This window comes from Penaeus monodon, chromosome 12 (genome assembly GCF_015228065.2).
Source record: "Penaeus monodon isolate SGIC_2016 chromosome 12, NSTDA_Pmon_1, whole genome shotgun sequence".
NCBI classification, from domain to species: domain Eukaryota; kingdom Metazoa; phylum Arthropoda; class Malacostraca; order Decapoda; family Penaeidae; genus Penaeus; species Penaeus monodon.
The window spans coordinates 47,129,418-47,146,917 of NC_051397.1; the positions used below are offsets into that span (position 1 = coordinate 47,129,418).

General features: G+C 37.3%; 2 protein-coding genes across 2 annotated transcripts in view; one reads left to right on the forward strand and one right to left on the reverse strand.

The window, feature by feature from the left end:
* Positions 1-223: 223 nt before the first annotated feature.
* LOC119579503 (aconitate hydratase, mitochondrial-like) lies at positions 224-14,412 on the reverse strand. Its single transcript, XM_037927360.1, has 14 exons — positions 14,329-14,412; positions 11,490-11,647; positions 10,439-10,664; positions 9,990-10,115; positions 8,892-9,050; positions 8,326-8,512; positions 5,527-5,744; positions 5,106-5,312; positions 3,916-4,161; positions 3,379-3,471; positions 3,118-3,243; positions 1,862-2,096; positions 1,511-1,722; positions 224-1,210 (listed from the first exon to the last, which is right to left on the reverse strand). The coding sequence occupies exons 1-14, from the start codon at positions 14,359-14,361 to the stop codon at positions 1,070-1,072; spliced, it is 2,367 nt and encodes a 788-aa protein (XP_037783288.1). The 5' UTR covers positions 14,362-14,412; the 3' UTR covers positions 224-1,069.
* Positions 14,413-15,687: 1,275 nt separating this feature from the next.
* The window catches only part of LOC119579504 (T-complex protein 1 subunit theta-like), an 8,847-nt gene continuing 7,034 nt past the window's right edge, over positions 15,688-17,500 (forward strand). The window contains exon 1 of the mRNA XM_037927362.1: positions 15,688-15,842. Within this exon, the coding sequence (XP_037783290.1) occupies positions 15,783-15,842 (60 nt within the window). The 5' untranslated portion in view covers positions 15,688-15,782. The remainder of the gene's footprint in view (positions 15,843-17,500) is intronic.

Consider the following 17,500-nt stretch of genomic DNA (forward strand, 5'->3'; position numbering starts at 1 on the left):
CTTATAAAATTATATATGTATATGTATGCATGCATGTACATGTACATATTTATATATTTATATATTTATTTATATATTTATATATATATATATATATATATATATATATATATATATATATATATATATATATATATATAAATAAATAAATGTTTGTTTTTTGTCTTTTCTTTTTTTTTCTTTCTTTCCTTTTCTTTTCAATATGGTCACAAAAAAACAAAACATTCATTAACAATATTTAATGACATCTATATACATTTTTAAAATTTAAGGTCCTTGACATTTGAGCGAAAATTTTGCATACTGTCGTCAGGGACAGCTTTGGTTGTTCTCTTACCATTAGTTGTGGGCTGAGACGAGAAAAATTAAAGTGCACTGGTCATTAATACTGTATGTCATATGCCTTTGAAGAAAAAGCTGCTCATGAGGTTATAAATAAATCATTGCAACACATGTACCTCTTTGTAAATAGATTTTGTACAAAAATAGAAACTGGGGAAAATTAAATACAGCGCAGTGCATTTTCTTTAAAAAGCTATAATGGTGAGAGAACAATCAATCCTTTTTTTCCGCTGTTAAAGGCCAATAACGGAAGCATGAAGGTGATGAATCACATGAATAATTTCCTTTTGTGTGATGAATACTCATTCTACAATTTTTTCTTTAAATACATATATAAACTGCCAGACATTACATTCAAATAGTATGAAATAATATTAAAAAGATGCTATTCCAAGGGTTTTGTCTATTATCAATAGGTTTAATTTCATGAGTAATTTGAGACACTGGGACAAAATAAATGCATATGAACTGTGCTAGAAAAATTTTGGCCTCTTTATATTAGTATATTCTTATATTATTGTATTACCCAATAACTTTTATTGTAGCCTATGAGTAGTGTCTATCTTGTATTTATATTAAATATTGAAAAAATTCTCAGAGACTGAAGATCAAACACGAGTGAATCTACAAAATCTACATATTCCATCGACTGACCTTCTAAAAGTTCCCCCACTTAGTTTTTAAAATAACTTTTTTTTTTTCTTATATACACAAAGACATTTAACCATTAGTTTCCTGCTGCTACTTCTTTCATTCGGTTAAGGGCAGAACCTGCCTTAAACCAAGAAATCTGTTGTTCATTTAGGGTGTGGTTCAGGGAGATGGTTTCTGTTGAGCCATCAGGGTGCTTGATCCGGCATTCCAGAGGCTGCAAATAAAACAAATTAGACAGTGAGAGGAGGAGGAGGTATTAAAGGAGGAGGAGGAGGAGGAAGTATAGTTATTCATTATGCTTGTTTACATTTAATTATAGCAGTCTAACTATTTACACAAGTTACAACAGATTCAACAAATTTCTCTCCATGTGGTTATTTCCTAATATTTTCCACAAGAGAAAATATTTATGCAATACTCTAATAAGACAACTACAAATGTAAACCAAAGGAATAATGGGGGGGGGGGGGGGATAATAATAATAAAAAAAAATAATAATAAAAGGTAAACCTACTTTGCCAGGAGCAAGACCAGCCAGGCCAAGCAGTGAGATTTTATCATTAGATGTTATCTTGTCATAATCAGCTGGGTTGGCAAAGGTAAGAGGCAACATGCCCTGCTTCTTTAGATTGGTTTCGTGAATACGTGCGAAGGACTTGACGATAATGGCTCTTCCTCCTAAGTGACGGGGTTCAAGGGCAGCATGTTCTCGAGAACTGCCCTCACCTATTGCACAGGTTGATAGAATGGTGAATATATGTATTATATAGTCCAGCACTTCTCTTAGATTACAATAAACTTCAGTTTTATATTTGACACAAATCCAAGACAAATACTCAGTCTCGCATGCACCACTAATACTCACCATAGTTGTCATCACCAATGACGCACCACCTAATACCACCAGCCTTGTAGGCGCGAGCAGTAGCTGGGACTGGGCCCCACTCACCAGTTGCCTTGTTCTGTACATTATTCATCTCACCATTTTCAGCATTCACAGCAGTAAGGAACATGTTGTTGGAAATATTGTCCAAGTGCCCACGGAACTTCAGCCAAGGTCCAGCTGCAGAAATGTGGTCAGTTGTGCATTTGCCTAAAACCTGGAAAAAAAAGTATTTGGTAAGATCTGGACATATCACTTTCTCTATTTACTCATTCAACACATTTACAAAATATGCCCAGTGTGCATAAAAAAAAAAAAGGCCAATTTTTTTTTTTTATGAAATGGTCTAAGAGTGACTAAAGGAACCTTATAAATATCTAAAACAATAACATCTACGTAAAACTTTTTTCTACCTCCCTTTGCTCTCATGTCCTCCATTACATCCTTTACATCCTATTCAATTTTCCTATCCTTATCATATTGACCTGCTTCTTTCTATCTCATCTACTCAGTCAACAACACTTTTTCTATTCATTTTCTTGTTTGATGAGCTCACAGGGACCAAAGTCTAGGTATTACTTACATGGTGCCTCTCCCAGGTGTGTGGCTTGTTGGCTCACTTGAACACATTTAGTATCAAGGCTCCTTGCCTGTTCTTTCCAATGTTATTAGCAGAAGTGTAACTGTTAGGCCATTTGTCATTTGCTATGCTATACCATGATGGTAATACCATTTTCACTGAAAAGCCTCCATATAATCTTGTCTGGTTGTCTGTGCAATAAGTTACAATAAGTAACCGTGTGTATAATTTAACTTCCCACTTTCACAACACATCCTCACAGGTAATGGTGGGCAGGAATAGGTTTACATGCATGGGTGTAATGTAGCTCCCATCCAGGCATGGTTCATGGATAGTACACTCCACCCTCATGCACAGGTGGATAGCTGGCAGGAGCCTGTGAACAAGCTTCCTCCTGAAGGCCCACTAAGTCAATCTACCTCCAAGTGCTTTGTAAGACATACCCTTTTCCTTCCCATGCCCCCCCCCCTTTTTTTTTATATTGTGAGACAATCATCACTCACCTCTCATGGTAAGTTGTCACTGTCACCTGTACCATATCAACATGGTAGATATATATATCAATCTATACATGCACCTATATTTGTCTACCTCTATCTATATCTATATACACATACACATTCTAAGCAGGATTCTCTTATTTATAAAAAAAATTTACCTTAATAAGGATGGTCATGTCCTCAATGTCCTTTCCATCCCATTTGTCAAAAGGTGAGAGCAGCTGCAGACGCTGAGACTCAGGGCTGACATCAACTGCCACAGATGAGCCATCACTGGGAGGAGCCTACAAAGGAAAATATAATGATAATTGTCACCCAGTGGTGGGTCCTGATATCAGAAAAAAAAAAGGATTATAAGGAACAGCAGACAACAAATACAATCAGAATGTATATGTAGCAAAGGCCAAAGAATCACTCACTTGGTATGTATCCTCGCCTGGGTCAAATCCACGAACTGGGAGCTCATCTGCGAAGGGATCCTTCAACTTAAACTCCTTGCCATCAGCACCAACCTGATGAAACAAACCAACAAAAAATCAAGCACACAGGAACTGGAACCATATATTGTTAAAGAACACTTTTTCAAACACGGACTTGTCCTGTCTAATAATACAATGAAAATTATCTTCAATTATTCAGAAGTGAAAATGAGATAAAGCTATATATATGCATATACACCAAGTGAATTGCTCACAAAAATACTTGCTAGACAACAATGTCATGCTTACCAAGACAGAAAAGCTACAAAAACAAAATAAGTATCTATCTGGTATATAGGATTGGTGCCAGTGAATGCTAACCTAATTACTTCCTTTATCAACAGGCTTCCAATCTCTCCACCACTAAGAATACATTTATTAGTTCATTTCCCTATCTACCCAAGGATTCTGATAGGCCTAATTAGCAATCCTTTCACCAAATGCATGAAAACTATCAAATACAGCAAATTTACTTACCAAGGTGTCATTCCTGGGGTCGAAGTCCAGCCTGCCAGCAAGTGACATAGCTGTTACTAGTTCTGGGGAGGTCACAAAGGCATGGGTGGCTGGGTTGGCATCATTACGTCCAATGAAGTTACGGTTGTAGGAGGTGACAATAGTGTTCTTGTCTCCTTTCTTCACATCTTGACGGTCCCACTGGCCAATGCAGGGTCCACAAGCATTTGCCAGAACTGTCCCACCAAACTCTCGGAGGGTCTCAGCCTGCAAAGGAAAATGTGTATCTGAACTCATCATGACTGGTATGGCTACAGCCGTCACAATGCACTAGAGCAGGAAGTTCTGCTACATGTAGCGAACTCCCCGGCCAAACGGCTGAATAGTTGCTATAAGTCACCAGAATTAGTGACGCCCAGAGAGTTCTGGTACCGTCATTGTAGAGTAAAAATACTAAGACAGTTTACCACTGGTATATTAAGAAAATAAAGAATTTTCATTTGGAATTGAATATGGATTCTATTATTAACGTAATATGTTAAATAGCCTTAAAGGCCAATCTTCCCCAAATTTAAGTACCATATTTGCCAGCCCAATTGGCATTGCTCAGAAAAAAAAAAAAATGGTTGCAATAAAAATATTTAGTCCTTGTAACTAATGATGTTACTATTGATAAATTATAAATGCCTTGTAAACAGACAAAGATCATCATTTCTGCTGACAACCTATAAATGTTCATTGATATACACTTACTTTAACTATGTAAACCATATATATTACATAAGATTTCTATAGGGGAGTAAGGGGGGGGGGAATATGAGAGAGAGAGAGAGAGAGAGAGAGAGAGAGAGAGAGAGAGAGAGAGAGAGAGAGAGAGAGAGAGAGAGAGAGAGAGAGAGAGAGAGAGAGAGAGAGAGAGAGAGAGAGAGAGGAGAGGAGAGCAATAAAGGTTTTGACTCATGTCAAATTATTTTCTCATTACAGACAACTCATAGAATATGACCTAAACAAATAAAGAGAATAAAAAAAAATAAAAGGCCTATAATATAAATTGAATACAATGATGTTGGAAAATATATGAAAACTAGAATATCCAAGAAGAGAATGGACAGTTCCTTGGTTATCTGTAAACTAATGAGTTACACAGAAGATACGAGTGGGAAGAGTACTTAACAGGAATGGGACACTGCCCAGAAGAAAGTTCTACTTACGATGCCATCACGTTCAATAGTGGCACGGATCTGCTCTGAGCCAGGAGTAATGTGGAACAGGGACTTGGCCTTCAGTCCATGGTTCATGGCTTGCTTGACAATGGAGGCACAGCGACCCATGTCCTCGTATGATGAGTTAGTGCAGGAGCCAATAAGACCTGCTTTGACCTCAAGGGGCCAACCCTTCTCTCGGGCAGCATCTCCAATCTGTATAGAAAGATAAATCCCGGCAATTCTAGAATGTAAAAGTATACCTATTTACAGCAGGATTCTATGAAAATGCAAAAATGAAATAGCAAAAAAAAAAAAAAAAAAAAAAAAAAAAAAAAAAAAAAAAAAAAAAAGTACAGAAAAATAGTGGAGACAAAAAAATACTAAAATAACAGATTGAAGACCCAATCTGGATAGATGAAACACTTACAATATTGACAGGGTGGGCCAGATCAGGAGTAAAGGGACCATTAATGTGTGGCTCCAGTTCTGACAGGTTGATCTCCACAATGCGATCATAAGGAGCTCCCTCGTCTGGTGTCAGCATGGACGCATTCTCATCAGCCAGCTTGGAAATTTCTTCTCTGCTTGTTGCCTTAAGGTAGTCTCTCATCCTTGAGTTGTATGGGAATACTGATGTAGTTGCACCTTTTTAATCAGAGAAAGGTGTCAGTATCTTTCATAAATTAAGAATTTAGAAAAAAAAGTAAACCTATTACTTTTTTTCTAACAAAAAACAAGTCACATTTTACTTACAAACTTTTATTCAAAAATAAATTTAACACAATGATAACATTGTAAAAAGTCTTTACTACAATCAAAAACAGCTTGATATAAAGCATTTCATTTTCATATATTTGCAAAGTACTCAATATTGCTCTCCACACACACTAAAACTTTTATCTCAGAGAGAGAGAACAAGGACAGAGTAGAAGGGTAGAGAGAGAGAGAGAGAGAGAGAGAGGGGGGGGGAGAGGGGGGGGAGAGAGAGGGGGAGAGAGAGGGGGAGAGAGAGAGGGAGAGAGGGGGGCACAAAATAACCACTGTAAATATTCTGACAATTACCATCAGCTGATTTATTTTTACAACTTAATTTTTGGGTAGGTAAAAATCAGAATTCCAAGATCTGTTACTTAAGGGGTGCATCTGGTCGATATCCAACTTCAATAATTATTGGACATATTTCATCTTTATATAGGTTATTAACCTCTCTGCAGTGTACACTCAAATTCTGAAGCAATAAAGTGAAACACTGTAAGAGCTATAAAGACAAGAAAAAAAAAATCCTATTTCATTCATAAAATTTTTTCATGTTTATACTATGTGCACTTTATATTCAATTTGATTTTTTTTCTCTTTTTATTCACCTTCCCAAGGCCGCTTTCAAGGAATACAATTAAATAACAGTTATTTCAATTTATAGTGTTTAAAACAACTTTGAGAAATGAAATCAACAATTTTTGTTCCTTTACTTACACACAAGTTACTGTAGGACTCCTATTAGTCTAAATTTGCATCATCATATAAGCTAAATACATAAGCATGTTTTCTATTGCATTCTGAGTTCTGATTAGGCACTTCATAAGATGAATCTTCAATCCCCACACCAATTCTCAGGATATTTTTTGCAATATACACTTTTAAAAATATTTCAATGGACACCCCTTAACCCAATGTCAGCGGGTGGAAAGACTACACTGGCATGCCCACTGTAATAAAAACTCATATATTGTCTTTACACAGATTTCTCTACAAGTTCTTAGTCACCAGGGAGTCAGCTATTAGTCTTACCAATCTCATCTGTTTACCCTTTTCCTTCATTTTTATTACTTAATTGACATTGATGTTATTTTATTTTAATAACAATTTAATAATTATTAAGAATTATAACAATGTCACTAGTAATAGTATTGGAAAAACATTTTTCCTGCCAATTCAAGGAATGGGGAAATCAGAATCGGTCACTAGGGCCAACTGATAGACTCCATGCTGGCTCTATGTAACAAAACTCAATAAAATATAAAGGGGACAGTACATAAACCCACTGACATTGAGTTAAAGATAATATACCGAGGTATGATTCAAATATATAAATTATCACATTCTTATTTCATCTTTTGTACAATTTACATTAATTCAGAGACAACGATCCTGCACCACTCTCTTCACTCAAAATATTTTTTCCCTTAATGTTATTGTTTGAATTCTTTCTTTTACTTTTTGAACTATATAATCCATGCAACATTATTTTTCATATCATATACTAGTTTTAACATGCCAATTTTTCAGAATGCATCAAGAATATTTGAAACTTGATCTCATGGGGGGTATATTTAGTGTTTTTCTTTAAAGCATGACAAACTTGATACAGGTTGAGATACCTACTTGACTATAGTCATCTTTTCTCAGTTAAAACCCACTGGACCTATGACAGACATCACAACATATTGAGTTATGCAAAAAATAAAAATAAAAATAAAAAATAAAAAATAAACTGTTAATGTAGAACTGTTTTTTTGTGCAGTTTTTATACACCTATTCAACAATTTTGGTGAACATTTTACACCTCGATAGGAGACAGAGAATGGGAGGGAGAGACGGAGGGAGAGACAGACAGAGAGACAGAATGAGACAGACAGAGAGACAGAATGAGACAGACAGAATGAGACAGACAGAATGAGACAGAATGAGACAGACAGAGAGACAGAATGAGACAGACAGAATGAGAGACAGAGAGACAGAATGAGACAGACAGAGAGACAGAATGAGACAGACAGAGAGACAGAATGAGACAGACAGAGAGAAAAGAATGAGACAGACAGAGAGACAGAATGAGACAGACAGAGAGACAGAATGAGACAGACAGAGAGACAGAATGAGACAGACAGAGAGACAGAATGAGACAGACAGAGAGGGCAGGAATGAGACAGACAGAGAGCAGAATGAGACAGACAGAGAGACAGAATGAGACAGACAGAGAGACAGAATGAGACAGACAGAATGAGACAGACAGAGAGACAGACAGAGAGACAGAATGAGACAGACAGAGAGACAGAATGAGACAGACAGACAGACAGAATGAGACAGACAGACAGACAGAATGAGACAGACAGACAGACAGACAGAGAGAGAGACAGACAGACAGAGAGAGAGACAGACAGACAGAGAGAGAGACAGACAGACAGAGACAGAGACAGACAGACAGAGACAGAGAGATTATACTACTCACCAATCTCTGCACCCATGTTGCAAATGGTAGCCATGCCAGTGCAAGAAATGGAATCAACACCAGGGCCAAAGTATTCAACAATGGCTCCTGTGCCACCCTTGACAGTCAAGATCCCAGCCACCTTCAAGATGATGTCCTTGGGGGAGGTCCACCCACTCAATTCTCCAGTCAGTTTCACACCAATAACCTGTGAAGAGGAATTTTTATTACATTTATGAGAAAAGTAAAATACAGTCATGAACAACATTCCAATTAACCTGTCAATGACGGTATCAGAAATCTATGGGCATCACTGACTCCGGCGATTTCTGATAACCGTCCTCCCATTTGGCCTGGGAGTCCCCTACATGTAGTGGAACTTTCCGCTCGACTCGCTCTAGCGTGTCGCGAGGCCTATAGCTGTACCCGGCGTGATGAGTCGGTTTGTTATGACGGCTATAGACATAGCCCAGCAGATACAGGTTAAGCTCTAGTAATTCTGATACTTGAAGATCTAAATGTACATTTTAAAAAATTCTTTACACAACCACAGAGTAAGAATACTAGGAGGGGGGAGGGGGGAATACCTTAGGGCACTTCAGCTCCCAGGGGATGTCAGCCATCACATCCACAGCATCGGCACCTCCAACACCAATGCAAAGACCACCCAAACCACCACCATTGGGGGTGTGGGAGTCTGTGCCAATCATGAGCAGGCCAGGGAAGGCATAGTTCTCAAGGATGATCTGCAAAGATGAAAGATCAACAATTTGAGACTTTGTATAAAGTAGAAAAGCAAGTAACAAGTTTTATAAATTTCCTTTCTCTGAGGTGGGAAAATTGTTAATAACAAGCATGAATGAGAATGGATACTTTCACTAGGTAAACAAGAATAGTTATTTAATGTTTTCAATATTATCATTAGAAATATAAATACTGTAAAACAAATGTTAACCCAATGCCCTAGATGGCACGTATATATATGCCATGCCTACCGACTTAATTTATCATTTGCTTTAACACAGATGTCTTCAAATCTACTAGGTAACCAATGTTACCCATTTACCCTTTTCCTTGATTTCTTAAATATTTTTAGATACTTTATATTGCAATTAGTAATTTAAATAACACTATAATAATTATCATGTCTATAATAATAATAACAGCATCAATATTGATAGCATTAGTGTATATAAAAAAAATAAAAACTCGAGGAAATATGAAATCAGGTAAGGTCACAGGTCTATTAACCCTTCGCCACCAGTTGGCATGTACGTACATGCCATGGCATGCCTAGACTATATTCCAGGTGGCATGTGTATATGTGCCAAGGTGCGCCAGTCCCGTTTTCCGGGGCATGTCTGATCGTGCTGCACACGCTATGGTGTCAACAGAATCAACCAGCAGCAGGGGCCCAGGCCACTACAAATACAGCCCTGGAGAGAGGGCTTTCATATCGGGAAACCAGCGGCAATGGGTTAAATGACTCCTTTCTTGATAAACAGTTATGGGACCATCTATGCACACTTCACAAAAAAAAATTCAACCTAATTAACTAACTTTTTTACTTGACCTATAGCCTTTTCATATGTATATCCTTATCTTAGACTTCCTCAAAGTCTACATATTACACATTTTACTATGACAAACAATATTTGAAATGTAAAAAATACTGTTTTACCCACCTGATGAATGATACCAGAGCCAGGCTTCCAGAAACCAACACCATACTTAGAGCCTGCAGTTGACAAGAAGTTGTATACCTCCTTGTTCAGCTCAATGGCTCTCTTCAAATCCTTGGGGCCATCAATCTGATGAAAAATAAATTCAATTAACAACAGATTAAAAAAGTCTTATATGAAATTGTTAGCAAACTTATTCATATTCTTTAAAATTATAATAATGTGGTACACTATTATGCACCTTTTTTTTTTTTTTTTTTTTTTTTTTTCCAAAAGCATAATAATGAATAGAAACAGCAAATGGTACTAAACTAGCAAACTAGCATCAGCTGATTTTCAAACTTTAATAAAACATCTTCTGGCATTCAGCAAAGAATTTTTTCTATAAATTCTATTCACACATTCAATCACTCACTCACTAACTACTAATCTTCAGACTAATCTCAACTTACCTGAGCCTGAATAAGATGGTCACAGTGAATGGTGGAGGGCACAGCTACACGAGGAAGGCCAGAGCTAATGAACTGCAACATGGCCATCTGGGCAGTGGCATCCTGCATAGCCACTCGGTCAGGCCTAAGCTTGAGGTAGGACTCTCCACGTACAATATCCTGGCCCGCGGGATCATCCAAGTGGGAGTACAGAACTTTCTCCGACAAGGTCATTGGTCGGTTCAGTCTACAAACAGATTACAAATACAAAAAAGTAAATAATATATAATTATGGATAAGAAAGGCAACTCCACTTTCCATAAAAAGTAATGCACCTCAAAATTGACAATCAGCCTATCAACACTGGAAGGGCATAACTACACATATTCCTAGATTAAATGGTAAAATAAAAGTAAAATTATAAACCACCTACAGTTTTTATATTAAGAATGACTGAAGATTTAGTAATTTTGTACACGCAAAACAAATCTAGCCTCTTACATAAGGTCATGAATCAGACCTCACTAGCTTAAGTACAACATCCTCACTGTGCATGACAGGCTCAACTATCAATCTGTCCTTTGCTTGCATTCAAATATGAAGAATGAAAAACTCAAAATTAATCAAGGAAACCATCAACCATGTGTTCCAAAATCTGAGCAAGAATAAGTAAAATGAATATACAAACATATGTATAAATATAAATAAGTTAAACAGACAAACAGACAAACAAACAGACAAACAAATAGACAAACACACACACATACATACACACACACACACACACATACACACACACACACACACACACAACACACACAACACACACACACACACACACCACACACACACACACACACACACACACCACACACATACACACACACACACACACATACACACACACACACACACACCACACAACACAACACACATACACACACACACACATACCCCACACACACAACACACACACATACACACACACACACAACACACACACACACATACACACACACACACACACACACACACACACACACACACACAACTTTCTAAGTCTCCCTTTTACCTCTGCTTGACAATGCTAAGGTTTGCCTGGAGCTTCTCATATGGCATCTCACTGCCAGGGTCCAGGTGAGACATAGCCACTTTCTGGGCTGCTGCCACTAGGGGGGACATGTGGAAGCATCTTGCTTGCAACTGGCCCCGAAGGGCACTCCCAAGGCTCTGTAATAATGGAAAATTATGATGGTTAATCTAAAATTGAAAAATGTAAATGTTAATGAAACATACAAAAAAAATATACACTAATGATGAACATATCTATAATAATATACCCACATGAAAAACAGTTACAGTACAACATTAAAAATCATCTACAGCAACAAATATACAAAACAGGAGCACCCTACAACAAGAAACGATGTCCAGCCATCACTGCTTTTCCTGCCCTAATCACGCCCGCTACCTCTCAAGGGATGCTAACATTCAACCTCATCAATTAACCTTTCCAGATCTTGTTTTTTGGTCTTTCTTTCAAATTTACCCAATATAAATTCACACCAAAAATGCCACATTTGTTAGTGCTTACATGGAACATATTTCAACGTTTTTTTTTTTTTTCATGCCCCCAATTAATTCAGTTCTCTATACACCAAGAAACAAGAACTTTTCAACAAAAAATAGACCAGTCATTTATAGAGCTGCCACTTATATACTTTCTTATCTGATTATATGAAAATCCTTTTCATAAAAATAACAAAATCTAAAATTAGTTTCTACATTCAATTTAGATTTATAAAACCACATACCTTTAATTGTAATTTGCTTAAAGGCACACCAGCACTTTTTCTTGTCACTTAGAACCAGATTTGTCAAACTGGAAGTCTTTTCTTCTAAAGTCTCTTCTACACTCATTGCTACAATTGGGGCAGTTAAAGGTCTTCAATAAAACCTAGTAACCCAATCAGTAATGTTAGATACATGATATTACCGTGTGTTGGTATGATGAATAATTTAAGATATCGTAAATTACATTTTCTTTTTCAATCATATAGATAAATATTTTTTAAATATTGGTCACTTTTTTTTTTTTTTTTTTTTTTTTTTTTTTTTTTTTTTTTTTTTTTTTTTACGAAACAAATTTACTGAGGATATGCAGTGCCATCTATGACTTCTCCAGGAAGCTCATAGTATTGTCTACATAATTTTCTTTGGAGTGGCAACCTTTGAACTTCAATTACACCACAACCAGCAGGGTCCCTACAGTTTTATAAACTTAGCCCACAGCTACGAACACTAGTCCTACGAACCCCATGGTACTACCCTCTGTATATAACAGTGAAGCTGTCATAGTTAAGTACCGATACCAATTCTCTATATACGATTGATATTTCACCCCTGCTATAGGATTGTGGACATTGGGGCATTTGGGTAGTAGAGTGAAAGGAATCCACCAATACCATTTTCGTAGTGATCGGTCATGCAAAGGTGTTCTGAATATTTACCATGACTAATGCTATATGGAGAGTCAGTAGGAAGTATTTGGGTGGGGGTCTGGTAAATGGGCTCCAGATAGGGAAATATGGCACTGAGATGGAGGTTTGGGGTGAAGGCCCCAAGTTAGGAATGCTTTTGGATCATATGTTTGTGGATTTCCCAGGAGTGGCTATAGTAGTAAGGACTCAGAGGGGTGTGGTCACTTTGCAAACTATGCCAATACATTCATTTATATCATTTATGATGGAAAGTAACAAGAGATTGACACATATTACAAAGTTGATAATTGAAATAAGGAATACTCACAGGATTGGATGGCTGTGTAATACTAAAAAAAATACCTAAACGATTATTAATCTTGTTCAAATCCCACATAAAAAAAAACACTTCTAAGATCATAGGAATAACTTGAAAAATATACCTAATGCTGTGTTCAGAACTCCTTGCCTTTCTTGTCCAGACAACTTGTCAGGACCAGCACGATAATGAGACCGCGTAGAGGACCATATAATTACCTGCCCATATCTTATGGTTGCCTGCAACTATTATTGTTTACATGCAGATGTTATTGTAATCTCTCGTGCTGCTCGCCCAGCTTCTGAGAATAGACAAGATGGAGTAGGGGGTAATGGACAAGAAGGAACAGGGCAGAATGGACAAGATGAACAACTGGACGACAAAGTAGGGGGTTCTGAACAGTCAAAACGTATTGTCCAATTTGTTGAACGAGGAGTTTCGAACCCAGCATAAGAATCTATCGACCTAGAATTTCTATGTGCTGTTACTTGTTAAACATGTTCATTTAGAACTAGTACGTATATACGTGATCAGTACTTGTGTGGTCATATTGTTATTGAAATCCAGATTTTCAACTAAGATTCTAGTCCCGATCTTTATTTATAGAACCTCCTGAAAAACATTTCTAATATTGAAGAAATACATTACCAGGGCTAGTTGCCAAGTCTCAAAATCTGATAAAACGATTTAAATACAAATGATTCCACGAGAATAGAAAGGATCACCAACAATGTTGCCGAGATTTTAAGAAATCGTCTGCTTCTAAAATATCTTCCTCGTTTCGGGTCTTTCCTTACGTAATATAAACGTAATTTCGCGAGAACAAGAAAGAACCGATGATACCGGCGCCAAATTCTAGTGTAGAAATAATTAGGTCACCCTCAAGGCCGCGTATATGGAGATTGCGTCATAGACACTGATCTGCGACCGGTGGAGTCAGCTGATTCTCATCCACAACCGGTTATTTCCCTCAGGTTTATTACTAGTACAGGGGCTAAATCACCTTATGCTTCCCACAAAAACAATACAATTAAGAACTACAATCCGTTAGCTAACACAATTACTCAAAGAAACGACATCACGGGGAGAAATTCGCGTTTAGATGTGCTTACCGGTGCCAGAAATCGTGTTAACCTCAACGCCATCGTCGACCTAGTAACACTGGCACCGACGCGCCCCTGCTGCCATCTGGTGGAGGACTGGACAAGCAAGACGAGAAACTTGTACTACAAAATGGTAAAGAAAATGTGATTCTTAGCTCCTTACGACAAGAGCGTCATCTGTTGACTAGATTTACAAAAAAATATAATATTGCAAAGTATTTTTGTACTTTTATTTTCTGTTTTGTATACCATTTTGATGACTAGCTATTGTTTACATTCGGAAGTGCTCCTAATGCCATCTGACTGAAGATGGGACAAGAAAATTAGCAATTCAGGACGGTGGAGGAAATGTTGATTCCTCTTCTGCTATCTTGATCTATACCACAATAAATGTGTCTTATATTTTTAAAATTAGGTATATCTCGCGACTGGAGTTCAGATTTGCTTGTGCTAATGTGTATCTTAAGATATAAATGTCTTGCTGCAACTTATCTGCATCAGTCTAGGACACAAGATAATAAACTAGAACGTATATATGTATCATGACAGTTTATCCTCCATATTGTGGTTATGATTCATTTCATTGTATTGCAGCTTAACAATTGTGTTTAATTTCCAGAGTATGTATCGGATTCATGTAAGTAATTTTATTTCATAATGAAACCGCATACGACGAATGTTAGTTTCTCATTTATTCATTCAAAGACATTTATTTTGTTTCCCGGAATGGACTGGTGTTATTTTACTGCCGTTTCATTTTCTCAGAAAATGTAAACAAACAGACGATACTTTTCTCTTTTAGCGCCATCTATTGAGCAGACGCAGTAACCCGGTCTTCTATACGCAAATATATAGTCGGCGATCCGATGTCTACGGGGTATCTATAGGGATTATTTGTGTAGAATCACAATGCCAATCATCTTAATCATACTGTTTAAGTTAATTTCGAAATAATAGTAATTATGATTAAATATGGATTGTTTTGAGTTTTTTCCATTTTGATTTGGAGACTTCGTGGGAACCACTTTGCTTTACAATGACCATGGCTGTCGCATTCTTACTTCAAAGTAAGAAAAAATAATCTTGATATACGTGCTTACTGATTACTAGATTTTATTAACATCAAATTCAATACAAATTTTTCATATGATCAATTGTACAAAAATACCATAGTAATGTGTATATATCGGCCAGAGCTGCCAACCCTTCCATAGTCATCGCCACCCGAAATAAAGACAAATATCCCAACAAACCCTGTAAATAAAACCTCGAACCCTAATGCAATTATCACAGCCATCAAAATCATCCCCCTAAACCATCTCACCACGCCACTAAATCGCCACAACATCGGAAGAAATAGAACATTCTAGAACGTTCCCGGTGTCATGTTGGCCTCCCTGCCCAGCCTTCTGCTCGCCGCCTCCCTGTTAAAATACGCCTAAGAACCGAAATTTTCACACAAAATGGCTCTCCACGTCCCTAAAGCTCCGGGATTCGCCTCTATGCTCAAGGATGGTGCCAGGGTGAGTCTAAAGGGAAGGATTTGAGTGAGAAGAACCTTATTAGAGGTTTATTTTCCGGTAAAATTGAATATTTGTAGAGGTTTGACCAGGCGGGTTGTCATGTGCTTCACCACGCATGGTTTCTTGTGTTTCGAAAATAAACCTTAAAATGGATAAACTCCCCGTTCTTTTGAGAGAATTTGGCTTTGCGTGGATAAAATTTTGTATTAGTGGAGAAATACGACTGTGGGATTATTTCTTTTTTGTCTTTTTTTTTGACTTGGGTGACTCATGCATGTCAGTCATTGACTCACGATGGACAATTGACCAAATTTGGGGGAGAAAATCTAATTCGACTTGTTGTATCTTTGTATTTTTACCGTAGGAAGCTTAGATTTTTCTTAAATAGATAGGTAATTGGCCAGAATACGACTGCTCGGAGATTTAGAAAAAGGACTGATAATGCCCCACAAAGGAATCGAAATGACAATCTCCTTAAACGTAATCTGCGTCACGGAGGGAGGACAGTTTGTTCAGAGTTTGGTTTTTCATTTCGTGCTCTCTAACTTTGTTATTTTTGACAAATTACACAGAAAAGTTTCTTAGATTTATTTGCTCTATCGTTTGCATATATTATTTTCTACATAATAGAAGGCTGGATGGAACTGGACCCATACCCAGAGTTTGGTTAAGGTTACCAAGGGCAGTGCACCGAGATAGAGGGAAACGGACACTGCCTCGTTAGTGTGTTTAAGAAATAGTTATAAATAACACAGGTACAGCTACTGCGGCCTCGTATTTACAGCGAACGTACTAAAATATCCAATGCGTGTCGCCACTGAGGGGCTAAGTCCACAACACCTTTAAACTGTTAGACTTCTAAATGTCACATTTCCTCTAAGTTAGCCCAAAGTGCTCCCCCCCCCCATGTCTTGGGAATAGATATTGGGTTAGGTTCGGATTTTTAATTCGCATGACGCCACGTTAGTGTGTTTAAGAAATAGTTATAAATAACAGGTACAGCCACTGCGGCCTCATACGGACAAAAATATCTACCGCATATCACCACCAAGGGACTAAGTCCACAGCACCCTCAAAGTGCTAGACTTTTTAATGTCACATTTTCTATAAGTTAGCCCAAAGTGCTAATAAGGGGAGTACACATAAGGGGCTCCCCCCCCCCCATGTCTTGGGAATAAATGTTGGGTTAGGTTCGGATTTTTAATTCGCAAGATACCCAAATATTTAGGTATGTGCAAATATATAAAAAACTCTTTAAAAGATCTGGTTTTGGGACGCAGTCCCTGGATGGTGCATTGCTCTCGGTAGTAAATACGGACATAATGTGGTCCAAAATTTGGGCAGATATGCAAATTTATTTTCACTTAGTCTGCATAAGTGTTTTTTATGCCTTTTTCCAGTGTCTGTATTTGTCATTTTATTCACTTTATTCATATGGTAATAGATTTCCTTGCATAGACATCTTATCACCTCTCTAGGTAGGTCATAATTCAGTGCAGTAATGATAACAATAAATAAAAATGTTATTTGTTATGGATAGTACATACTACACTGATTTATGAAAATAATGCCAAAGCCCCTTCCTGAATGAGTCTAATCACCCTTCAAGAGCTTTGTGCACTTGTAGTGAGTTATTCTCTTCACCCAGTCTTTCAGCC